The sequence below is a fragment of the Anarhichas minor genome, unplaced genomic scaffold (assembly GCF_050575085.1).
Source record: "Anarhichas minor isolate MPS153535 unplaced genomic scaffold, ASM5057508v1 ptg000051l, whole genome shotgun sequence".
Taxonomy (NCBI): Eukaryota; Metazoa; Chordata; class Actinopteri; order Perciformes; family Anarhichadidae; genus Anarhichas; species Anarhichas minor.
Window position 1 is genome coordinate 1709415 of NW_027466497.1, and position 26968 is coordinate 1736382.

The following is a 26968-nucleotide window of genomic DNA, read 5'->3' on the forward strand; positions in this document are numbered from 1 at the left end:
GACTTTTCTCATCAAAGAAACGTGTTCTAAAATGGTTGCAGGCAATTCTAGTCTGAGGAGCCTTTTTTTTTTTTCCTAACCCTTTAATTCAAAACAGTTGGGGACAAGAAAGTGGAAAATGAAGGCAAGATCAGTCAATGCCACAGAAGTAATTTAATCCTGTTTGAATAGTAATTCCCCCAACTCTAATTAGGAAGTGTATAGCTGTGGAGTAAGTGATTAGGGGACCTCATTTTAGTGATGGCACACAAAGGATGGTGGGAGTAGTAAGGAAGTGGTGTCTGGATAGGTTGGGTCTGTCTTTTCCTGCAGCCATTTTATAATTTGTGGTGAGTTTCTGTGAATTTGTCGAAGAATAAGTGGGAGGAAAAATGCAATAAGAAGTATATCCAAAGAAGCACCACAGTGCAGCACATTATGGGGATTCACCCTTCCATTCCCCTTTCTTTATATTGTTTGCATTAATAAAACTAAAGCTGACTAACTAATTTTTTCAAATGAAATGCTGCCTGATTGACCAATAGAATTTCATGAATTATGTTTCCTATAAACACAGGTTTGCAGGTATGGACAATGTTATGGAACATCCGACCTAACACATGTGGTCAGTGTGTACAGTGAGCACAGTGTCTTTCAAGTGAAATGAGGGGATTTGATTGGCTGTGTCTCATTTCTTATTAACCACCACATGTATGACTGTGGTGCAGTACGGTGACATGCCTCTGATCTTAAAATGACAACAAAAAAACCCGAAACGATGCACACACTTGCCTGCACCACTGATTCACAAATATAGTCCTAAATTAAAGCTGTGCAGATAGCTGCAGTATATTCTCCAAATTATTTCTAGTTTGTTTGTGTGCAAGAGTGCATCCGATCGTGTGCAAGAGCGCATCCGATCCCAGTGACAAAACTGCTCACTCTACTTTCATATCATGAAGAGGGAGTCCAGAGGGCAGGGGAAGTCCGTAATTAAAAAGATTAGGTCGTTTTCTGTGTTTCTGTGTTGTGCAAGTATATGCACAAGAATATTAAAGTGAGGAAGATCTCCCCTTAAAAACAAACCCCTCCTCCACAAATCTCCCCCTCATTTATCTCCCACCTCCTTCCAGTTCCCACCCCTGTGAGGCTATCTCGCGTAAAAATTGATCCATAAAATCTTTATTAAGGTGGTAAATTTCTGCACAATTAATAACAACACACTGTGAATTGTAATGGAGTGTCTGCTAGCACAAACTCCATTAGGGGAATCAATATGCAGTTTGCAATGCTGAACCACATGGCTGTGAACTTGTTTTTAACATTGAAAAGAGTGATGATTGACAAGGTGGCGCAGCATCTATTTTTCATGCACTACTGCATCAGGTGGTGATGCAATAAAAGAGACACAGCACAACAGAGAGAAAAGGGCTGGAGGGTAAAGGGAAAAGAGAGGGATGCTGCCCGTTGCAGGGAAGTGGAAGAGGAGAAAAGGCAAGTGTGCCAATAAAAGAAAGGTGAAGAGGAAAGAGAAAGCAAAAGACCGAATTTGATTACATTGAGTGGCAAACACTGAACATAACTGAAGGAGACTATGGTGCAAAGTAAAAGCCAGAAAAAGTTAGAGAACAGAGGGAAGATTAAAGGGAAAAAGACACGGGTCGAAGGAGTCACTCACACGTGGAAGACGGTCTTCTGGTCTCCCACCACCTTGCCGTCCCCCACCGTCAGGGTGTCATAGCCTCGCTCCAGTTCAAAATCCTCAAATGTCAGTTTGATCACCTAGACGAGGAGGGACATTGCCAACACAACTGTAAACGACAGATGCCTGAATGCTCCTGACACCAGGTACAGAGGAGAGACCCCTTCACATCTGTGACTCTCCATCCCGCTGTCCATCCATCCGTCTCTTTTGAATGTTTGTCTGGCACAATTCCATCTCCACACATGTTATCAATTTGTTTATATTTTTCCGTTCGATATGGCCACAGAGTTTTGTTGTTGCATGTGACTGTGTGAGTATATTCTGCTACATCGGACTTCCTATCTAGTTATTATGAAACCTCACCCACTAATCAAATATCTGATTGCCTGCCAGACGGTCTGCATGACCCCTACTAGCTGGCTCATCAAATCAGCAGGTTGCAGATGCCTTTGTGGCCTATCTAGCCAGACTCAAAATGACTTTAAGCACATCGGGAGATGTGGCAGGGAATTTAAGGTTATCCACGAGGTGAATATATAATCATAAAGGTGACACACAAGTTTTAAAAGATTTATGAATTGGATTTTAACAGCGAGGAAAAGGCAGACCTATTCATTTCATCTCATTTCTATGCTGCAGGTGGGAGTGTAAGAGAGAAGGTGGAACAAGGTAAGAGAATCAATAAGCGTGCCCTAGCTGGGGCAACTCTAATAAAGACAGACAGAGAAATACGGTTTGATCAAGATAGTGCAAAATGTTGATACATAAAGAGAAAACAGCAGGGTAATGTGGGAGACTAAAATATAAATAAATAAAAAGTAAAACAAGGGCTGTCTTTATCTACTATTTTAAATTGGCTGCCAATGATTTCCGCCAAATTCTTAATGTTTTCAGAGGGCTGAGAGAGTCAGGCCTAATGAAAAAGCTTATATAAATGCAAATTGCATTCTGTCCTATGTTAAACCCAGTGCCTAATGAAAATTGCCAAGGAGGAGAGAAGAGATGGATGGTGTGTAGGCAAAATAGGTCAGATCACTAGATAAATAGAGTTTCACACCACAAACTCATCTCCCATGTGCAAGCCAACAGGTGACGCAGGAGGTGAGGGTGGAATGAACAAGAAAAGGGGAAAAAAAACACAGCAACCATATATATACTTTATATTGTTTGCCATCTCTGACGTCATGTCTGACATTTTGGTTGTTTCAGAAAAGAGACCACAATGTCCCTGACACTGTCAGATAAACATTTAAATGATTGCCAGCGAAAAAGCAGCCGCAGTCAGTGCCTTCAGGACATACCGAAGAAGCAACACTTGACAAGAACCCACATTAGTCATGATGGCACGAGGCTGCATTTAGGTCTAGAAGAGCAGAGTCACGTCCTACCCACCTCCCTTTGCAGTTCCGCCTCAGTCTCCTGCCTGACCTAACGTCTCCTCTGGCTGGGCCTATGCGGACGGGCAGGAATATGAGCCCATTCCATCTCTAAACAGAAAAAACTGCCTCGCTCCATCATCATCTGCACCAGACAACAGAGCGAGAGACAGCCCAAAGTACCGTTGTCTGTTTCAGCAAGCTGCCTGCCGGCTTGGTATACGCAGCGGTGTCTATATGTGTGTGTATGTATGCATGCAAGCGGAGGGGTTGGGTAGGTGTACGTTGTATCTGATTACCCCCTCTGCCTTGACTCTCACCTCACACAGCCTCTCCTTAACTCGGCAAAGTGCAATAAGAGAACACATTTGTAAAACCATTTTGTTGGAGTTCAAAGAAGGATATTTGGCAGTAGACCAGCTGGGTGGCCTTGAACACAACTCCAAAGTCAATAGTCTGAACAGAGTGGCTATGACACTTTCATGATATCCTCCGAGCATGCTCTCAAATCCATTCCATTACTTTTCTCTCCATTTTTGACCACAGGTGATTCTCTAACAACTCTCTCTGTCTTCTGTTGGATACACTATTCTCGCCCACCTCTTTCATTTTCCCTGTGTCCCACATTTTTTCTGAGAGAGCTTCAGTCACATGGTGTGCTCAACAGCCCCCTAAATGTCCTGTAGCAATTATCAAAAGTGTAAAGTGAGTCATGTGTGTCAGAGAAGAGCTTCCTTTGGCGTTACCCTTTTTTTAACAGGTGCAAACACACCAGTCAACTGATTTTCAGTTTGCTGGCAGCTAAACACACCACTTAACACACTGCTGGAAGCAGGCGATTAAAGTGGCAAAGCTAAATTAGCAATGCACTGTTGCATAAATCCCACATTCAATGACTTTTACCTTTGATGCGTCTGTGGCTGTGATGAGCCAAGTGCAGTTGGCATTGTTGTCATACTGGACCGGGTAGTTTGGAGATGTGATGACACCACTTGGTCCTCTCAACTGTCCTCCACACATTGGTGCTGCAAGGTAAGACACAGAAAGCGGCAAATGTTTAGTTATTGACAGTTTAATAAGCACACATAATCATTTATAAACCAGAAAAGATGGAGGATCCGTCAAACCGTCTCATGTATTTCATGTTGAATCCACAAGTCATTATGCTGTTTGACTGCTAGACATACCTCAACTACCTCAGCCTCCACCTGTTAAGGTTTCTTATACTCATACTTGTAATATGAATTTGTGCAAAAAAAACAAACAACTTGAGGGGGTTTCAAACCTCCCAATTCAATCTTTACCAAGTGACATGGATTGCATCCTAAAGATAATCCTAATGAGCAAAAATGACAAATGTGAGGTTTCGTCCTGATGCTTGCTGACTAAACTGTAAGCAAGCATCACGTTTGAAAGTTGAAGCTGTTTGGCTTGGCAATGACAGCGAGGCCTTTTGTCTTTTTAAACCATTATCAACATGCTGTGCATCCTTCAAACGCTTGACTTGCCAATTTAGTGTGGCACCAGAGACAATAGACTAATGAAAAACTCAATCAAACCCATAAATCACACAGTTCTACCACAGGTCTAAAATACACTGGGGAGTAAATATTATCAGGGTGATTTATTATAAGAATAAAACAAAAGAATATGACTGTTTTTATGATCCTCTGCATTGTACACTTCTAAATAAGGCAGTCATTAATTAATATATACTAGTTGGGGCCTGCCCAGGTATAGTATAGGAGATGTGTGGGTGACTTTATCAGAGGAAAACAATACATGTATCAAATGTATTGAGTATTGCACTTCATATTCTCCTTAAAAGGAGGTGAGCAGTTAGCAAACCAACTGTTAAACACCCCTTCAATTTAAAGCAGAATTTCTAATGAGTACTTTAAGGGAAGTGAGTGTGTACGTGTGTACATATGTGGGGATAACCTGGAAGTATTTGAAAGAGCCTGAACCAGCTACCCTAAATTTAATGAGTTACGTCTGAGATAGGTCCTATGGGTTTTTAGGCCCCACTCAGTGGCTCCATACTCCACCCCTCTCCCACCAAATCACCCCTATTAAAATGTAAAAAGAACTTTGGCGAAATTAATGTGAGCTCTGCTGACAGTTAGGGTGACCTTAACAAAAATAATGCAGCAGAGAGGATGTCCACTGAAGCTATCATATCCACTCCTATCTTTTCTTTTTTTCATTATCGTGCCTGATACACCCACATCCTATGTGATCAGTGACATGAAAGTGTAACAGGAACATGAACACAAAGAGAACCGTGGATTTCATGTGAGGGGAATGAATTTGCAGCCAGAGAATACGTATTTTTTTGTCCTGCGCTAATGATAATGATGTAGAATTTAATGATGGCTAATGCTAATTTAGGATACAGATATTCAATTATTCCCGGATGATTTTGAATCTCCATTGAAGCAGAACAAAAGCTCAGGATCAAAAGTTAAATGAGGATGATGGAATGAGATGTTCTTAAAGGGCAATTTCACGGACGTTATTCTCTCAATCTTTACAGAACAAAGAAAACCAACTGCATGTGATACTGCGGCAGGCATTCAAAAAGGCACAATCACGTCTCTGTGTTTTTTCAGTTCAAAGAAGAACATAAGACAAAGGTGTCAGTACCAGGCCTTCAGTACTGTTTGGTGATTTATTTATTATTTTTTCTGAAATGTAGATGACATACATTATCTTTGATAGATGAAGATATATCACCCCCCCCCCCCCACCCATATAATCCTACTGAGATCATGCCCCCCCCCCCCCCCCCCCCCCCCACTCCATAGTGCTGCAATTTAATCTTGGTAAGAAACTGGATTAGTCTAGGACAAAAGAAAAAAAATAGAGGTACCTGTGGAAAGCTGGATTTTTTTGAGAGCGCATTAACTGAAGTGGAATAACAATGATGGCCTATAGGTGACGCTAAAGGGGATACTGCAGGTGATTACATTACACATTTCCATCAGAGATGAGGGTGTTCAAAGGCCCTAATGAGCAAACTGGTATAAAATGGCTGATGCAAGAGATGCTAATTTACATATCTTGCTTGGGCAAAGGCATATTTCTGATTGGCTAGTACTTATTGCCTTCGTTGGTTGGATTGGTTAGGTTTAGGCATGAGGAAGATTGTTTAATTTGGGGTAAAAACCATCTAGGTAAGCCAACCAGGGGCGGAATATGGCGAATTAGAGGCAGAGTAGGGCATCCTCTGTAGACAAGAGGCTTATTGTTTACAGCCCGATTAGGAACTTGAGATGCAAGACTAGAGTTGGAGTTGAGAGACGACGTATTTCACAAGTAGCCAGTTTAAAAGTTAATTATTAAACCAATAAAAAGCTAAAGCATCGTTAGACGATAGCAAGAGGGTTCTGAGATTGCAGTCAGGCCACTGCGTTCCGCCACTTTCGCTCTCCAAACGTTTAACCAAAGATTGCTCGACAGTCAATACTACTTGGACTACAAACCGAAAACCAGAAATCTTCAATATCCAAAAACCTGATGACTACAAATTCTGCATATGAATGCAGAATCTGTTGCGAAATTGTTTGGCATTTTTACTTCAAACACATAGAGTTATGACTCAGCATTTTGTAATTAAAAGGTGTTTTTGGAATAATGATAAAGCATTACCTGCAGTCATATGAATAAATTAAAATACATTTTAAAACATCAACAGCGCAGGTGCTGTACAGCGCAGGTTCAACATTATCACTGAAAAAGCTGCCTGCTGCAAAGCAGGGGGCCCCCTTCATGTTGTCACATTGTTTTCACATTGTCACTTTAATCATTGTGATATAACATGTTGATTAATGACCTTTTCCTTGTTGGCCTTTGCCAAATGTCTACTCAACTATTACCAAGACATTGCTTGTGATGGTGGAAGATGCATAATTTAAAATACTAAGGCCCATTTTAGTTTTTTGCTAACATGAGCTGAGTCATTACAAATATGTAGCTTTGCACTGATCAAAGATACTGCATTGGACTATTTTGCTCTGCCCGAGTGCTTTCAGATTAATACTTAACTCTGTGAAATTGAGACCAGAGAAGAATGCCTTAAAACATGTTGGTATTCATCTTGTAGTCTTCTAAAATAAAACATTTAAGGGCCAGTATGCTAAACATGTCTTATTGATTGGATACTTTGGGTTTTTTACTTGTACCCTCTAAGAGAACACTACCACTAGTTTAAATATGAATAAGTCCTGCTCCAACGAATACATCTTACAAGTCAGATATCCATCAATTGAATGATTATTCGACACAAAAAACAAAAATCAAATCAACTCTGATTATTCAGTTCACTGAGGCTAAAAACTGAAACCAAGCAGCACATGAGCATCAGGGACACAGAGCAGGGAGTCTGACCACTCTTCCTGCCTGTCACAAAATGGGGAAGAATGGGAAAGTGAGGAAGATATGACTGACGGGCAGCACTATGCCAGCATGGATAAACAGCAGGAAGCAAAAGGAGGCCGGCCAGAGGACAAAGTCAGGGCAGTCACAACAAAATGATGAATACTAAATTGCAAAAAAAGAGATGGACTGGGCATCTGCACAAATTGACAGCACAGTCGCAAGCAAACTCACAAACATCAGTATGAAAATACAAATGTGAGTCACATTTAGACGACCACCATTACAGACGTGTATAGATGGACGACCCACATGTCAATCCTTACCTCTGCATATCGGCCGATCGTCACTCCAGCCTACATAGCTGTCTGTCACTCTGAGACAACTGATGCTCTTTGAGCCCTGCAGTTCATAACCCTCGTCGCAGGAGAAATGCACTGTGGATCCTCGCCTGCAGTCAGATTGCATGCGGGGGAAACACATCAGCATTACAAACCTTCCTGTAGAAATCTCCTTTTTAGCAGTGGGAGTGCACATGAGCTGAGAGCACCAAGAAAAAAGATGTTCACTGCTGAAAAAGAGAACTAATATTTTCTAAAACTCCCCGGGTCTGATTTCAGAAAGTTTTGCATTGTGGGAGGCAGATGTTAACCATTTGTCTGTGTTACAGTTGACCACTAATAGAAACAATAGCTCTCACAGGAATAAAACTCCATAATCCCGCCGGTAATATGACCATGCCACAGAGGCAGCCTATTAGTGTGCAGTGGCTCTAATGGTAGGGTATTTTGTTTTAGTGGACACATTTCTGAATCAGGTTTGGTTGCATTGACTTTATGGGGCATGCCATCGAGTAATGTGCTGTATGCTCGAGCCCGTTTCAAGATCCAGTCCCTGATTGTTATAGCACCCAGTAGTTTCCTCCCAGCTCACCGTTGATTCAATCTCAACTGTGAACAAAGTTAAGATCATCAGTGGTGTCCTGGGAGATAAGTTTGGAATTAATTGCAACTGGATTTTAAACAGCAAAATGTCAAAACCGTGACGTTTTGTGACACCCATTGACTAATGAACGTTGTCCCATTATTACAACAGTTAACTTTTCTTCTCTACTTCCCAGAGAAATTGGAAGTGGAACTAATTAAACTCTGATATTAAACACAAGACAAATTAACTGACAACATTAAATGTAGAATAAAATATTTACAACAAACTGTCACAGAGCACTTTCATACCCAATTAGGCCTCAATCATTAAATTAGGAAAACTCAAAACCTTGTGTTAAAGCTACTTATTTAAAGAATTATGACAAGAATCGCATATACAATTAAAAAATAAGGCAGATGGATGCAATATCTACAAAAAAAGTGCAGAAGTAAGAAACTATCCTGCAATTTTTTCAGAAGCCATATACATTATTACTGCAAAGCTCAAGCCAGTATTAGTAATATAGGTATTATAGCTTAATAGGGTCCTTTGTCATTTTGTAAAATCTAACAAACCTGATTGACCATCTTTTCTAAATAAATGTATTGTCTATCCGTCCCATTGTGTCAACCAGCCTGTTCTTGTTAGGAATCTTTTTTATCTATTCAGTTACAATTGCCACCTAATTAATTGCTCCTGAAATCATCCTCCGCTCACTTTTACCTGAAGTCTGTGCCTTTTCTTTTTCCTCGATCAGGGATCCCCGGATCTGGACACATGTTGTGTCCCTGCGCTACACCCATCTGAGACACTAATGGGAGAATACAGAGAGAAAGTGAGATTACAGATTGTCCAACAAAAGAAAGTAAACAAAAAAAAAAACATGATAAATGGGGGCAGTCCTTTCACCACAGCCCGACTTTAGTTAGAGGAAATATTGGACTTCTATTCGACACCACGTGTTGCCTGTGCTGTTTAGGTTTGGCTAGGTGTCTATGCAAAAAGTCTTTACAAGCACAGTTCCCATAAGAAGATAAGAAACTGCTAAAGAATATCAAGGCTCATTGTTATGAGTTAATTTGTTGTTTACTTTCTGCCCTCTGGTGGCCAATAGTCCCTTTATCATTACAGAAGAAATGTAAAGATACTATTGATATTGATATTGATCTATTGATATTTACCCTGCACCAGCTTTGCGCACATTAGTTCATTCGGCATACAATTTGACCGTCCCTGGTGGTGCTCTGTTTATTCATGTCACCGGGTACAAAACAGTGGAAGGTTACGTGCCAGAAGGGGTCAAATAAACTTGGCCAACGCGGAGAACCCATCTGACTGACTGGGAGGGGTCAAAGTTCCGCAGGGCCAAACCAATGTGACACCTGCTCATTGGCCAGGATTCCAGGGTGAAGCAAGACAGCAATGAATTTTAAACAAGGCTCACTGGTGTCAGCAGAGGCAATTAAAAATTGGCAGAAAAAAGGGAAGATAGACTTACTGTTGGATTGTTTTAAATCAGGAATATGTGACTGTGCCTGTCAGGCTTCATCACATCTTTATAGGAGACACTGCATGTTGTCTTATTCATAAAAACAATTGGTTTAACTTATATTTGATGTGAACATCTTTAGATCAGACTTTAAAACATTTCCCATAATATGCATATTGTTTTTGATCTGGGGCAATGGGTATAGTGTAATTATGTAAAATAAAGTATGTGGGACAAATCATTTTAAAGTGGAAGCAGGTAAAGTGAAATAAAAAAGCATAAAAGCAATGCAAATGAAAGGAAAGAAGAAATAAGTGAACTTTTTGAGAGACGTACGCAAACGATAAAGTTGGAGGTAGAAGTGGATAAACTTAATTGTAAATGGCCTTGAGGCAGGATTACCATTAATGCATCTCTTTTTCTGTTCTACAGCCCTCTGTGTCACTCTAGTTGGGTGACTCATCGCTGTCAAGTTGTTAATGTTAGAGATGTTCAAATGAAGCTGAATGGGATAATAAGCGGTGAGCTCAGACAGAGGGTGAGACAGAACAAGGGCAAGGAAGACATAAACATGATGCTGACTTAGAGGTGCTTTCCATTTTGCCACACTGTGCCAGGTAAATATCCGTCCACACTTCTTTCTGAGGACGTGGTCGAGTGATTTTGTCCCTTCTTTGCTCAGGAGACACTGCACTAAGAGTAAGTGAAACTATTCCCGTCAGACAAGTTTATTTGCAAAACAAAGTTGACAGTTCAGGTTTGCAACTTACACACTGATATCTTGTGGTGGTTGTCTTTGCTAGGCAGCATCTTCACACCTCGAGACTTAAGTTCAGTCATCTTCTTCACTGTAGATGGAAAACAGAGCAGAGAGGCATGTAAGACAGCAGGAAGTGCAATAATGACACCCACACATTTCTGCAGAGCCAAAAGGTTTGCAGCAGATAAAGTACATAATATAAAACAATCCATACACCATTGGCTACACCCACCCAGATATGTTCACAGCAGTTTTAACAAAGCAATTGAACAACAATGGAGTATACTTGCCAAATTAGAAAATAACAGAAGTTCTTACAACAATAAAACCAAACATTTTCATAGTAAAAGGATCTATGACATAGATATGTAATGTTCATAACAATTATACATTTAGTTTACATAGAAAAAGAGAGCTCAACAATGTCCAATATCTTTGCAATTTTAAGGATAGAAAGCTGCAGGAACTAAAATCACTATTTCATCACAAAGATTAGAGGGCAGGGTAAATGAGGAGCAAAACCACGTTATACAATTAAAGTTGTATACAATAAATAAATTAAAATGATTGAGTTTCATAATAATTGTGGAGAAAAAAACCAAAAAAAAATAGCATAGCAAAGTAGGAGGCTCATATAAATGCATACTTACTCACATATTTCAAAAACACCAGCAGCATCGTGCCTGCAACACTTTCAATTTATCCAATTGAATTACTCACGGTTCCTGACGATGGAATTTTAATTTGAATGTTATTCTTTGCTCAGTTTTAGCTGCATTGTATTTCAAAGCCAATCTGAGCCATGTGTCAAAAAGTCGGTTCATTATGCGCCTGGATGAAAAATCACAACACATAATTGTTTTCAGGTTTGTTACAAAGGAGGGTTTGATGTGGTGCGGCTGTTTCCTGTGCCACATACAATGAAGGACACTGAAGAATAAAATAAACAGAGACAGCAGTCTTTGCATTACTCTAACATTGCTGTGGAATCATGAACTGTCATGATGGAAATGGCTGGTAGGAGATTGGGGATGGCAGAGTGTTTAATCGAATTAAAGTATTAGCCTCCAATTTCTCTCTGACCTTCTAAACATGTTTATCTAAAATTGAACTTGTAAACCCTCTAAACCCCCTCTTTCTCTCCCTGTCTGTTTCATTTCTCTCTCTTCTTATTCTTGTCCCATCGGCTCTGAGATTTCCAGCGGATGGCTGGAGGTGGGGTCCTTAGAGATCACCTGTTTTGTGGATGAACTAATCATTTTTCCCTGCTCATTCCTTCTCAAAGTTGATCCTTGAACCTGAAATGGATGCACAGGAGAGACAAGATATGTGTGTGTGTGTGTGTGTGTGTGTGTGTGTGTGTGTGTGTGTGTGTGTGTGTGTGTGTGTGTTTGTGCTTGTGTGTGTTTGTGGCCCCATAATAATAATTCTTCAAATCCTGAAAGCAACTATTCTGCCAAAATCGCAAGATTAATTCAAAACGGTCAAAATCTTAAAATTTAAGCGGATAATATTTCAGGAAATATCAGCTCATTTGCCCAAGAAATATGAATTATGTCAGTCTACCATCGTATTTTCTTAATTGGACCTCATAACATATTGATGATTGTATTGTGTGAAATAAAAGGCATTAGGGCAGAGGTAGCCAACACGGTGCCCGCGGGCACCCTGTCGCCCGCAGGGACCACGTGAGTCGCCCGCAAGACATGTTCTAAAAATAGCACTAGTCATTATGGAGCTCCGTCTAAAATTGTAGTTGCTGTTCTTTTTTAATCAAAAACGCTTGCAGAGAGTTAAGAGAGTTGGGTACCCGGAGGCGCACGGCGGACAGCCAGGACGAGGCCGCCGCACCGCACTAGGTTTTCAGGTTCTGAATGGCGGGCGCATCCCGTTGGTGCCAGACGCGAGCCGCGAGCGCACCCCGTCGTCAGGTCCGTAAATCCTCGGTACAGGCCGCGGGGCAACAACTCAGGGGTGGCGGGGGTAGAGGCCAGGCAACGCAATCCGACCGAAAAGGCCCAGACTAGAGGTTTGAACGCGGGCGCCCGAAGACGCTCGCGCGCCTCGGAGGGTTGGATCCCCCGCCAGGCTATAGACGAGACCGGTTACTAGTTTCTTCGTGGAGAAAAAGGTACCATTGGAAAAGCTGGTGTCGGTGGCAACAGACGGGGCTCCCGCGATGACGGGCCGGCATGCAGGCTTCATTGCGCAATGCAAAGGTGACCCAGACTTCCCAAAATGTCTGCATTACCACTGGATCATTCACCAGCAGGCGCTATGTGCAAAAGTAACCGGCTTTAATCATGTGATGATACAAAAATATCAGAGATGTGATACCTCTGACTTTCAAATGTTGAAACAGATTAACAGAAATAAAAGTTGCATGTTTAATTAAATATGTATGTGTAGCTATACCATCATTGTTGTGGAAATCATTGTTAATAATTATTGTGAGGAATAATTAACTGACATGTGATCAAACAGTCTCTTCACATATATTATTATTATTAAGGTGATCTGTGCAATTTTGTTATTCAGGAAGTTTGTATCAAATAAGTAGCCCTTCGTCCTACTCGGTACCCTTGAAGTAGCTCTCAGTCTAAAAAAGGTTGGTGACCCCTGCATTAGGGTCTCATTTGGGAATGCTTTGTTCCCGTAGGAGCAACAATGTGCTCAGAAAATTCCATTGCAACGCGCTTCTTGGATTATGAGATATACTGTATGTTGGAATCTTCATGAGGATAGCTCATTATGGAAGAGTTAGTCCTCTGGGGAGTACAAATATGTTTCATTTCAGGGCTGTTTGTGGCTAGATCATTGTTATCTCTTGCGAACAAGTGGAATATGGTATTCAGATTTTGGCGCTAGGGAAAAGTTCCCTCGTGGACCATATCTGAATCAAATATCATGAAAATCCAGCAATGTTTTTGCCGGATCCCTTGGTAAAAAGTTAAACCTGGTACACATTAATAATATCCTTTTGTAATATCAAAACTTCTCTTTATCTCACCTTGGTACTGGGCGCTGAAACCTCTCAACTTGTGGTTGCCATCAGAGGTAAAGTGAAGCCGAAGCCAATTCTTGCTGCTAATGATGGGTGAGGGAAGGTTGGGGCCAGTGAACCTGTAGACACAGAAACGTAGAGAAGAGTGCGTTTGATTATTAACATTTTACCACGTGACTGTTTTAATAACCAAATGTGAAAGTAGCAGATTGCAAGCTGCGGCAGTATTTAGCATATTCTGTACACTCGTAAGATTAAAGTCCAGGCATGTACCAATGTAATCTGTAGCATCAGTCTAAGCACTCATGACCGATATCTTTTGATAGACCTGAGTCTGTTTTTGGATAATCTTACTGTCATATTATCGATTGAATTATATATTTGTTATATTTGTTTGGTTGGTCTAATGGACACCATAAACCAGGAGTAAAACAGTTTACTGTGTTGGAATATCCTGCCGTATGACTAACTGTAACTCTTACAAAAGTAATTTAAATATCATCTCTTCAATCAATCAACATCCATTGTAAGAAAGGATCATACTTGATCATGCTTATGTTTTGTGCAATACAGTTATTATGTAATCCATCAGATTTCCAATAAAGTCAAGCCCAATGGCAGACTATACACTACAGAGGCTGGCAGAACCTGACAGTCTTCACGGTAATTCTCTTGTCTGTTTATAGTAATTATACTGATGTTTCAAAATTATTGTGGCCTTCGCTTATGTTAAGATGTTACACCTTAAAGATCTATTTAAGGGAAGGTCTGGTACTAAAGGGGAACTATAATGTTAACGACTCTTAACCAAACTGTGGCCTGATGAAAAAATGGGAGAGGAAACAATCAGCATTGGCATTTGCAAAGAAAGGACAGTCCTTTTACTGCTTGGAAAATAAAACAATAGTGAGTTACACTTCACACACACACTTATAGTGCCTCCTGATCTGTATGCTAATGAGGTATGTTGCTTACCAGGCACTTCTTCAGTTGTTAAAGCCAAAGTCATTTGGGAACACATACTCCTTTATCTTGAGACGCACTAACACAATCTCATGCACACACATACAGTACATGCACCCATATGCTCAGGCACACATATTCCCACAAGTGCGTGCATTAATTCCAATTGCCCATCTGTAAATTGCATTTCCCCAACTGTGTCCACCTCGTCTCCCTCGCCTACATATCCGCTCCACTCTATAGAGTAGATTTGTACTGAGATACACCTCCGACCAGCTCTCACTAATACCACTGGGGGGAAAAAACTGACAGGAAAAGAGCAAGCGAAGAGAAAATGTGATCAAACAATGTAATTAATCTGAGAAATAGAATGGAAAGCGACATATTTTGCAAGCTAATAATTATTCACTTTGGATGCAAAATCATTTTTTGTGTGCTGATGCCTCAGATAGAAGATAATTAAAATAGCTTTAAGCATACTGATCCAACCAAATAGACAGGGATCTACTATGGGGAGATACTTAGTCCAGTGAGGGTATTTGGTTGAGATATGTGACTGACTCCTCTGTAAAGCTCTCTTAGGATCATTTAAAAACATGTGGGTGTCTAGATGTAGACATGATTAGCTTTGATTTGGAGGAAAACAGCACTACTTGTTTATAGGGGAAACTCTTGCTGCAGTAGGGCCTCAGTAGGGCCTCAGATCACAGCGTGTGTGTGCAACATGTGGGTTGCATGTATAAGCCACAAACTCACTTGCTCAAGCAGCCTCTGGGACATACTGTAGTTGTTAACCTCTCACAAACCACTTTAGCTACTGTTAACAAGTCAATAACGCCATCTTCTTTTGTCTATATATGGGCATAATTAAGTTACTTTTCTGATGAGATTATTATTTGTTCCTTCATTTCAGTGCAGCCAGGGGGCTGCATGGCATAATGAATATCAGGCGGAAATGTATAGCCATGTTGTAAAACGCTGGCCTTGATTTACAACGGCAAGTGCGAGATTGATAAAGAGAAACGGCATGCCTCAGGAGATGTTTCATCACTTTGAAATGAAGCGTTGAGGGGGGTCATGTAGTGTCTGGCACATGTGCATTTGGCGTGGTGCTACTGGGATGGAGAGCGCCAGCATCATCTCTGGCTCTTAGTACATAGCTGGGTCCTGAGACAGCTCAAAATCCTGGGCACTAAATCTCACACCAATAAATTACAGTCTGATCCACACAGCCCACATGCACATAAAAAGGCCTCAAAACACCAGAGCCAAGATTTGAAAGCAAAAATCCCCGTTGGAGTTACTCTTATTTTCACCATGGGTACAAATAAAAATGTCCCTTTGAATTAAAGGGCAATATGAGCTGGATTCAACTTTCATTAACACACAAATGGCAAGCTAAAGACTGACTTACGGTTGTGAAAAACTGCAGCAACGGCAGAGGATAAGGAACTGATGTGTGCTATGAAGGATTAGGGGATTAATACATGTAGGATGAGGGGCAAACAGACCACCATAAATATCACTTTGACCTAGTGTCACCTCTGCCTTTCCCCATTTCACTTTACGCTCCTTCTTTTGCTGAAAACATTAAAGTTTTAGGGTGAACTTGACCATGCTGGAGCAACAGAAAGAGTCCTGAGCTGGCTGATGGAGGTCTCCTGAAGGGTATTGTGGGCACCTCTATAGTTCCTTTTTCACCTCACCCTATCACGCTCTCTCTCTCTCTGGCTGACCATATTAGATTTTATGCGGAATTGTCTTGAGAGTGCAGTGCTAAATCAGTTTCCATTTCCAGGCCCCAAAGCTCTCAGTCTGAGTCAGACTTTTGTTGATTGTCCAAGAAAAGTATTTTGGGCAAGGCAAGGTGAAAGAGGCGGCCAGTGGTGTTCTTGAGGGGACAGAGCTGTGAACCACACATCGACACACGGAGTTTTCTGGGAAACAGCTAGGTTCTGATGCAGCTCATAAAAGGCATTCATAAAAGACCTGAAATTTAGTGGTTACACAACTTCATAGGCAACATCCAAAGTCAGATATGCAAATCCTTCTTGCGTATACTTGTCTTTCCTTGACATGTTAGGATTTAGAGTTTTAGGATTACACAAGACCAGTCAGAATACATTTACGCAACACTAGCGCGGAGATACTTTCCATACTGATGAGATGTGACTCATTAAATTGTTAATGCCTTTCAGGATTCTGAACAAAGGTCGTCGCCATCACGCAATTCAGCAACCCTTCCCAGTGGAATGGGTCTTTTTTTTCCTGCTTTATATTCATCGTTTCATGTCATCTGTTTTCTGTTCAAGGGGCGAAGGTGTCAAATTACCCCATGCATAATCAGTGATGGGCGGAGTGTAGGAGTCAAAGGTGACTGGCTCCACATTAGGATCAAAGGCTTGAAATAACCGCTCGGCGAATTAATTCATTGTGATGTAGTATCAGATGATGTGCGTTCATGTGTTGGTGGTTGCATGCATGCGGTGGGTAAGTTCTGGACGAAGAACGTCCCTATTAATTGCAGCTACTTAGGTAGATCAATCAGAGCTCTGCTCAGTATGCAGGTCCTGGTGCTTACAGCAGACCGGGGGTCACAGTGACTTTAAAGCCAAAACTTTCAGCATTTTAATGAGGCTATGTGAATTATAGCACAGGCCAGTCTATCCAGATGTGCATGCAGGCTCACAAACCCACACAAGCAAACATTCACAGTTTCAAACAAGTACGCAAATATCAATACGTTAACTCTCGCTCTAACTCTGTTATACTCCCTAAATAACACAAACACACTATCATTCTCTCTCTCTCTCTCTCTCTCTCTCTCTCTCTTTCTCTCGCTCTATTTCTCTCTTACACACACACACACACACACACACACACACCACATCCTTTTGGGGTAAAGCTAATCAGTGTGGAAGGCCCTTAAGTCCAGAAAGGCAGTATTGAAGCCCTGGCAGCGGAGCTGTATGTGTGACCTTCAGATGTAACCAAGACCAGACATACACAAGGGATTTAAATGAACCACCAGAGCCCCCCTGCTCCAAACAACAGAGAACCCTCAACGATGGTCATTTATTTCTTCAAACAGCAACCACCCAGGCATTAAAAGCCATCAACCTATTACTATAAGTTAAGGCCAAAGTATTAAGACAGGCCGTCAGGGCAGTTATGTCTCGTGGGTCTGTGCACAAAAACAAGGCCTTGCGGAGGTGGTTTAAACTTCCACTGGCCAAAACTGCAGACCCATCAGAGCCAGTATGCTTACTTTTCTCTTGGACTCCCTGGTCCAACAGAGCCAAAATGTCTGTTCCTCATCCTCTCTCAGCCCTCATGTATTATTCATGAGAAGACCTCTGGCCCCATCAGAAAGCCTTGTTAAATCTTCTGAGAGATTCCTTTCTTCCTCTTCCCACAACTCATTTTTTGCCCTCACAGAACACATCATATGGACACTGATTGAAAGAAATTTCCTTTCGGGAACAACAACAAACCGGCCTTCATCTTCCCCTTATTTTTACATTTCTTCAAGCCTATCTTAAAGCTTCCTACAAATGCACTTCGGTGAGTCATTTTAAAAATAGTGTAAATATAGTAGATGGTAAAACCCACCTCAGGCTTGGGGATAACTCTAATAAGTTATAACACATAACTCTGTGACTGCCATTTGACCCTCCCATGATCCTGGCATTCATAACCAATCATCATACACACATTTCCTCCTCAAACCCCGACTGAGTTCTCTTTATCAAAGTGAGGAAAATATAGAGACGATTGCCAAGGTTGTTGTTTTTCCTTCACCAAAGAGTAATGTATAGTGGGAAACACCGGCACACATCTGTCAGCTGTGTGTAGAGAAAGACTGTCAGGTTAATATAGGTTTAAGTCAATAACAGTTTGGGATTGTTGAAGAGTTCATTTATATGGTGAAATTGGATCGCAATAATCAAAACCTTTTTCAAAGGTAGAATGTACCAAAATAAAGCTCTTAGAAGCGACCGTGATCAACTTAAGACCTAACACTGGTATGGAGCTGGCTTCAAAGGCTTAATATCCATTTAAAAAGCAAACCTAAACTTTACCCATAACTCAAACTAATGCCTTGCATGGTACCTGCATTTTGTTTTGCTTTGGTGGTATTCAGTTAAAATATGTGAGAACACTCACGTATAAAACACATTGTTTATGCCAAAGAAGTTAAAAAAATACATTCTCCAAAGTAAGTTACCCAAAGTGGATGACCCAAATAATTCATACACCATTTCAACTGCTCTTGTGCCATGCACTTTCCACTGCTTAACCCTAGTCCAACCAAAATATTCAACATTATGGGACAGATTGGGGTCCCAAGGGAAACAACTGTCATAGCAAAATGTTAACATATATTTTCTCAAAACATTATTATTGATGTAATCATTGTCATCTTTGAAAAATGATTACGTTCATGAAAAACTCGAGATATAAAGAAAGAAAAAGTATACCCCTCGGGTCAATGAGTACCCCAGTTGGTAGTATTAAGTTGAAAGTTACTTTCTGAGATATTCTGAAAACAGCCAAAAAGGCACAAAGACAAGCAGATGAAATGGGGCAGAAACATGAACTAAAGCTCAATTCATGGAAGTAAAGAATTCAGTGCCACTCGTTCTGCAATTGATTCCAGTGTCAGTGTGATTTATTATACTCTTCTTAAAAAAAGTCAAGGTAGATGTAGGCAAAGTCACGGAGAGCAAAGCAATAGGACTAAACTGCTATTGAATGGACTGTGGAACAATGCTGATGAGGAAACCATACAGAGCCTAATGGCTTCGATTATTATTGCCTTCAACAAAATGACCTACACAGGCACAAATGACTTGTTTGACTAAGATGAAGCAAAAGACAAATACAAACAATGTCCAACCAGTGGCTGTTCTCGCCATTTCTCCCCTTTCTGTTTTGATTTCTCTCAAACCCAGCTTACATGACACTTCGCTATCATCACCGAGCAAGGTTGCGGAACACACAGTCACCCCCTAAAACACATAGGACATACACGGCATCAATCACATCATGCAAGTGAAAAATAATATGTGCGCACTTCGCAATGGGTGTAATCGCCTGCGGGCGGTATTGGATCTGTGGTTAACGGGAGAGGTACTAATGAGTTTCCAAGGTCACTCTTAAAAGCGGCAGCGATAATTGAGCCCTCTCTGTGGATCTATCAAACACAACAATAAACAAATGCCTATAATATCCTAGGGCCGTCTGCAAGGGCATCTTGCTTATCTTGTACAGGAGGTTTGAGGAGATATACACGGAGAACATTCTTTAAACAAATCATGCCCACGGTCAAAACGCACAGTGACTGCATTTAGTAGGTATGCTTCTAAAGTAGTACTTCCCACTACCATCAAAGCTCACTGAATGATCCTGACACCGGCACTTCCGATGTTCAACTTATATTTCTCTCCCACCTGGAAAGTCATGCTCTACAACTGTTCAGAAGCAAATGGCTTTTGTTAAACATCAAAGAATAGGCTACAATTACTCACATAACCAGAGCCCGATGTCTGCAATACAAGCACTGCAAACTGAAGCATCAGTGGTATTGCTTTGACGCTTCCCCCAAATCAACAATATATTACAAAAATGAAATGATTTCCCTCAAAAACAATAGCTAGCCTGGTTATGTCCAAAGGTAACATATTCTGCCAACCAGCACCTCTTCAATTAACACAATTACATCCTGTTTGACTAATCCTTAAAGAACCAAAGTGTGACAGAGGGTGGTGCTGGAGGCTTCTGCTGGTTGCCTACCAACAGCATGCTGACAACAAGACTAACCTCCTGTAAAACCACCACTTATTTTTACACTTTGTTTTTTGTATGTACGATGTTAATTAGTAAGCTTCAGAAGTGACTGTAGGATGCTTTTGTTACCTCTGAGCCAGGTTAACCGTTTCCCAGTTTCCATTCTTGCTGTAGCTTAAACTTTACCTTACAGACATGAGTGGTATTGACTTTTTCATCTAATTCTTGGCAAGGAAGCAAATTAGTGCACTACCCAAACTCCAACTTTAAAGCAAATGTGGACATCTTAATCTCTTACCACTGCTGTTAAATTAGACTAAAACTCCTGTATCCTGAAATGGGTTGCATCAATTGAATCACAAGAATCTTAGTTTTCCAAACATATGTTAAACATAAGCAATCACTTAAAGATACCCGCTGTGTACATGCCATTGGTGTGTACTTAACACAGTGTTAAGGGATTTTTAATGTTATATTGATATATATTTGCAATCTAAGCAAGTAAAACCATCACAGCCTGCAGCGGTTTTCGTTTGTTGTACGAATATTAACGACTTAAGATTCAATATCAGTCAGGTTAAGGAGGACATCTATGCTTCACTGGACAATTTCTCTCTCTCCCTCTATTTTCATGTCTCTCTCTACCCCCCTGTGGTTTGTGTGTATGAGCTGTTCGTTTTTCAGAGTGAGTCTGAGATGACGCAGTATGCGAGCAGACAGGTGAAACCATGCTAATGATATTGAACCTGGCAACACTGTCAAATCCCCCAAACACAGCCGGCACATTGTATTCCCTTGATACCAGAGCATCCCGAAATAACTCAATTGTTATGCTACGAGAGAAGCATCTATGGGTTTTTGCATGCATCTTGGTTTGTATTTACTTGTGAACTGTGTGTGATTGCATGTCCATAGACAGTATGCAGGGTTTCTGCCAGAAAAGTTGTATTTGTCGGTGGCAAGGATCTTTTAAACAGCGACAGACCGATGGCAGCATTAACGTAGGGACCTATAGTTTCTGTGATGACAGTTACTGACAGTTTTTCTAGCTAGTTAAGGTTGATAGCGTTAGCTTGTACGAGTTGGAAGCAAGAGAGGAAACACAAATTACCTCAGACCTGGTGTTTCCTATAGTGCTTTCACATTTTAACCTACAAATATGACTGGTTACCTTTCCTTTGGCAAAACATATACAGTATATCATTTTTTAAATTATTTTTGAGGTTCGTACAGTCATTAAACACATGCATGATTTAACAGGAGCCCATTACAGCAACTTACTGGCATTCATAAAACTAAATGGCTTATAAACCTCTGTTGCTCTACAATCTGCCCCTGTGCACTTTTTATAATGAAGGCACTGAATAGTGCAGAGTCAGAATTTTCCCTTTTAAACAATAAGCCCCAAGGCACCCACGTATTAAAGGGTAGTACAGTACATAAAGGTCGACATAAAGTATAAAGTAAACTAATTAACTATGAGTGGGAAAAATATACAAAGTAATAACGATCATTAAAATCCAAAATCCAAGCCAGCAATTAAAACGTTTATTTTGAAAGACTATATGTCTATGACTATATATATATAACTTAAAAGAGGTCAAATTTCATTTGACCTCTTTTTCTCAACACCAGACACAAATCCTCACACAACAGCCTGCTTGAATGAGTAGAGAACGAGTGTGAGAAAATAGACTAGCAGAGGATTAATGTCAGGGAGAGCTTTTTACCACACCAAAATGCAAATACATAGTTTATACCATTTTTGAATTCATAGGCTATTATCTATACACTTCACATTTACTCTAAATCAACCACTCCGATGTACAACTACTATTTTAGCTCTTACATCAACTGCAATGGTCTCCTCATAGTTTACAAGTGTTAGTTATCTGTGATTCCTTACTCAAATTCCCACTGCACTGCAGTTTCTGTTATCTTGGATGCTGAAAAGGCTGCCTGAACAGAAATGAATAACACTAAAACTCTGTGTTGGGCCAGCGCTAAGTTCTCAATAACACCAACATGGACAAAATAACATTTAAGTCTATTTATGGTGCTTACACCTGTTCCAGGATCCAAAAGCTCCCCTTGATCCAAGGCGGGTAGTGTAGAGCAACTGAAGTTGCAATTATGCAGATCAGGTGGTGCAGTGTAGTTTTTGAATGCTTTTTTGGCAGGTAACAAACACCAGATTAAGTTAAACATGTAGCAATATGCTCATACTTCATAGCCACATAAGGAGAAGAAGTTCAGCTAAAAGCTCACGATAACCATTGTTACCAAAACAAAACACAATTCAAACACTATGCAACTAAATGAGCACACTGCAAAAACCCAGAATCCAGCAATATAAGTCTCATCACTCTTTGACTAGTTGTTGAAGAGCACTAGCATTATTGGTACCCAACATGGCAAAGACAACAATAGAGGCTGATCATCCTTCTCAGCCTCCTTTCCAGTTTGTGCTGTGTTATTCCAGTAACACTGTTGTGCCTATAGTCACCAAATCTACAACATTAGTGGATCACACTTTCTGTTATAGGTTTGTGCTTGCAATTGTGCATGCAGATAGTTTTATAAAAAAAAAAAGCTTGTCTTGTAGTTACACACACTGGCTGCATATACAGAAACCCTTTTCCACGTATGAAATAACCACTCATTAACTCCTTTGCAAATCCTTGTTTTGGGCTGGGTCCCACTAAGGAAATGAGCCAATAGACAGAATACAGTTAGGTGTCAAAGCCAAGATCTGTGAAGTAAAAGCCATCTACATTAGGATAATTACTCAACACAGTCATGGCATGAAGACAAATAACAAATCTCAATGTTAGTCTATATTGAATACGTAGCAAAGCTACAATGCCTGAAAATGCATCAGCACATTCATCTACACCTGTGTGTTTCTCTGGCCTTGAGGCACCATTCCAAACTGTGCTCATAAAAGTCACCTCTTTATGTGATGGTCTTTCAGATGGAAAATCGATGCATTAATGACTTCAGTTTTGATGACAGCATGATGCCAAAAGTCACTAAAGGTTAAATTACCTTCACTAGTATTTCTCCATGATTTTCTAATCTGTACTGTCCCCTCCCCCTTTTGTGAGAATGCTTATTTAGACTCTGGCTTGAGCTGAAGAGGAAGCAAAAGCAATTATCCCATTCAGATTGTTAAGCAACATGTTTGGCTGCCTCCTGCATGTGGTAATGAGCCACTCGGACAAGCTGGAAAAGGGCAGAGGATGAACCCGAGATGGACATCTGGTGTCCCAGTTGGTCCCTTTTCATCTCATACAGACTCCTCTGTCCCTCGTGGCATTGCTTACTCAGCATCTGTCCATGTAACAGTGCATTTATCTTTCTCTATGTTTCTATGAAGAAGATAACTTCAGTTTGTTTGTTAGGATTTTTCTGATCACGTAACATCTCACTGAGGATGTGAGAATAGATTACATTTTCATGATAGGGGAATGGCAAATGTGGGAGTAAGATGGCTCCATGGCGGAAGGTAGAAACAGGCAAGAGATGAGTAACTTCCATAGTACATATAGGGAATCAGTCATCCAGGCACCGAGAACTGCCAAAACGTAACCACAGCCACTATTTTCAGTTACGCATTGTCCCTCCTGTTGTCCACCATCAGTAGTTGTTTCCCCAAGAGCTCTGTGTAGTTGTTTTCTTTTAATTCGTTTGAGGTTCGCTGACGATGCCATTTTATTGTGAACCCATTCAAAGATTCTACCTAATGCATGACCTGCAAAGTATGGGATGCAAAAACGATAGAGGAGGCCTTTATTCCACCACTGTGTTCACTGGCCCTTTGTCTGGCTTTCACAGTTCATTTTTTTTTAGAGATTAGCATTTGTTCTCCCTCTTTTGCTATCGCTCCCTGTAATCCCTCCCTCTGTCTAAGTCTGCAGCTGCATGCCTACTTTTGGGACAATATACAATCCAAGTGGATGCGACATTCAGTATTATCTGCTCCGTCGTTTTCTTTCTCAAACACAAGAATGAGAAGAAAGGAAAGACAATGATGAGAAACAAAATGGCAGTGAACGGTGTGCCTGCTGTGTCCTACATTTAGGGGCTTTAAACGATTTAGGGTAAAAAGTAGGTACGCTTTCAGACAGTTGGGGGACAGATTGCTTAAATTGGATCAGACAGGTGGCCTAAGAGAAAATGCTAATCCCAAAACCAGATAGCTGGCCCTGCAGAGAGGGAGATGGTGAATTGAAAGTGTTCAAACAACTATTGTGGACTAGCAGGTGACTGAGATGCGAGCTTTGATGACAGCCTCTTAGAGCAGTTGATGGGGATATCTGAAGCTATGAAAACTGAGTAAGTCGTACACAGATTCATACCAACAGGTGTTCTCCCACGTTTGGTCTATAAACAAGCATAAACACATACAGATGCACAAAGAGGGATACGTGGATACACAAAGGTCCAGATGTTCAATGAAACGTAGTAAAACAATAATGCATCACGTGGATTCATTACCATTTAATATTAATACACAATGAATAAAGCTTATTTAGACAAGAGAAAGTTCAAAAGTCACTAAGTCAAGCGAGAAAATTGGCAACACTGACAGACCCTCCAATCAGGCTTTGCTCCAAAGCCACACCCCCAAAATTATCTGAATTAACATTAAGTGCCAAGGTAGCAGCTTGTGGAGGACTCCGGTGACACGCAATGAGTGCATGGGATTCATTGTTTGCAGTTGGGATGTAACACAAATTTCAGTAAATACAACAAAATGATGAATACCCACCCTCACGTACGACATCAGCTCAATTTGGGCTTGTGGGTGTTTGTTGGTCGCAATCTGTGATCCTCCTTCCAAATGTCACACTAAACTACAAAACACCAGGTATAATTAAGCCTTTAAGTTATCGGGGCAAAGTGGAAGTGGGCCAAGTTCTCTTCCATTATACAGCGGAAAGCGGAGAGATATTCGCCCGAGCTGATAGAGCCTGATCTCCTCTTCCATTAGCCTTTATTGGTCTTCCAGTTCAAAACCGTTCCAGGGAGATAACATGCGCTCATATAGTCTTTTATGGTTTTATACTTCATTCAGCTTTAGAGGTATTAATCACAGTATTTCATGAGTTTATGCTTTGTTTTCTTTTAACGCCCTGCCCAATGTTAACAGAAGGAGATTGCAGGTAAATATTAAAGTCATCAATCAGGTAAAGTTCAAAGAGAAAGGATGGAAAACACCTTGAGGCAGAAGAGAAGAGCTACCTTTTATACATCACCCATGACCGTGACCGATTTGTTGTAAAACCGCCATCCAATTAAAAGATGTCTCTCTATCTGCTTCCTCCTGAGTCAGCGGTGACCTTTACCCTGCTCCCACCTTAGCCATGATATATCCACTTGCAGGTGTGTGCGTGTTAAGACACAGATGATAAAAATAATGTAGATGTGTATGCTTAAGTGTGTGTGTGTGTGTGTGTGTGACATCTAATGTAACAGCCAGATTTAGTCATACCTGCATGCCATTACTCTATGTCAGTGTTCTCACAGGGGGTGTAAATATGAGAAAGAGTTATGTTGTACAACTAAGCTATAAAAAGGCATTACTTTCATGTCACAGATATGTGGAACAATAACGGTAAAAGGTTACTGCATGTATACGATTAAGGACTGAGTCGATACTTGCTTTATCAGTTATTTTGTGCTGTTTTGACTGGTTACACAGCTTTGTGTGAGTTAGCATTAATTGCCTGCAAAGAATTAAGAAGCAACACTTTGACTTTGGGTCACTTTGCCTCTCAGACATATTTTCTGAGTCATGCCATTTGCTTGTTTACACTATCTACATTCACTCATCTCATGACAAAAAAAAGATTGCCTTGGTGCATAATTGACTTCGACTGCAGCTAAGCTCGGGACAATTTCCAGCCTTGCAGTGATTTAAAGGAAAAATGGTGCAATGTCAGCATTTGATTTGTCACTCCTTTTTTGAAAGATGAATCACCCACAAAAAGATCAACAGAAAACACTTGACCACACATAAGACATGAGGTATCATTTTGAAAAAGTAAACATTACATGGTTTTCGCAAGGTGAAAAAAAATGAATACACACAAACACTACTGTAAGGAAGTATAAACAAAAAGTGCATAAAGCAAGAGAGAAAACACTGACTCCATTCTCTGTGCTTGTTTTCGACTTTTTAATAAGGAAAAATATTTCCCAGGTTTGGTATGCGCGCTGATGCTGATGAAGATGATGATGATAATAATTACAATGCCTTTGTGTATCCATGCATGCTTGTGTGTGTGCACTTAGCATGCGTCTATGTGTCTACAATGATTTCATGCCGCATGCATCTATTTTTAGCCAATCTCAGAGGGAAACATACTATTCTTTCTCTGTCACTACACCCTACTGTAGGATGTATATGCAAATATGAATCCATGGAGGATATTGCAGTGGTTACAGTATGTGGGCAGACACATAATTCCCATTCTCATTCCCTCAGTGTGTGGATTAATGAAGCCTAAATAGTCCATGCCATTAGGGTGGGTGGCCACTGACTAGTCTGTACAACCCTGGGGATTCTTTCATAATGATATCCTGTAGGCCA

The 26968-nt window shown here is 40.7% G+C and overlaps 1 protein-coding gene across 1 annotated transcript in view; it reads right to left on the reverse strand.

The window, feature by feature from the left end:
• The window catches only part of csmd2 (CUB and Sushi multiple domains 2), a 201255-nt gene that overhangs the window by 95089 nt on the left and 79198 nt on the right, over positions 1-26968 (reverse strand). The window contains exons 6-11 of the mRNA XM_076075332.1: positions 13624-13736; positions 10624-10701; positions 9088-9175; positions 7764-7888; positions 3964-4085; positions 1658-1761 (exon numbers count right to left, since the gene is read on the reverse strand). Coding sequence (XP_075931447.1) covers positions 1658-1761; positions 3964-4085; positions 7764-7888; positions 9088-9175; positions 10624-10701; positions 13624-13736 — 630 coding nt within the window. The remainder of the gene's footprint in view (positions 1-1657; positions 1762-3963; positions 4086-7763; positions 7889-9087; positions 9176-10623; positions 10702-13623; positions 13737-26968) is intronic.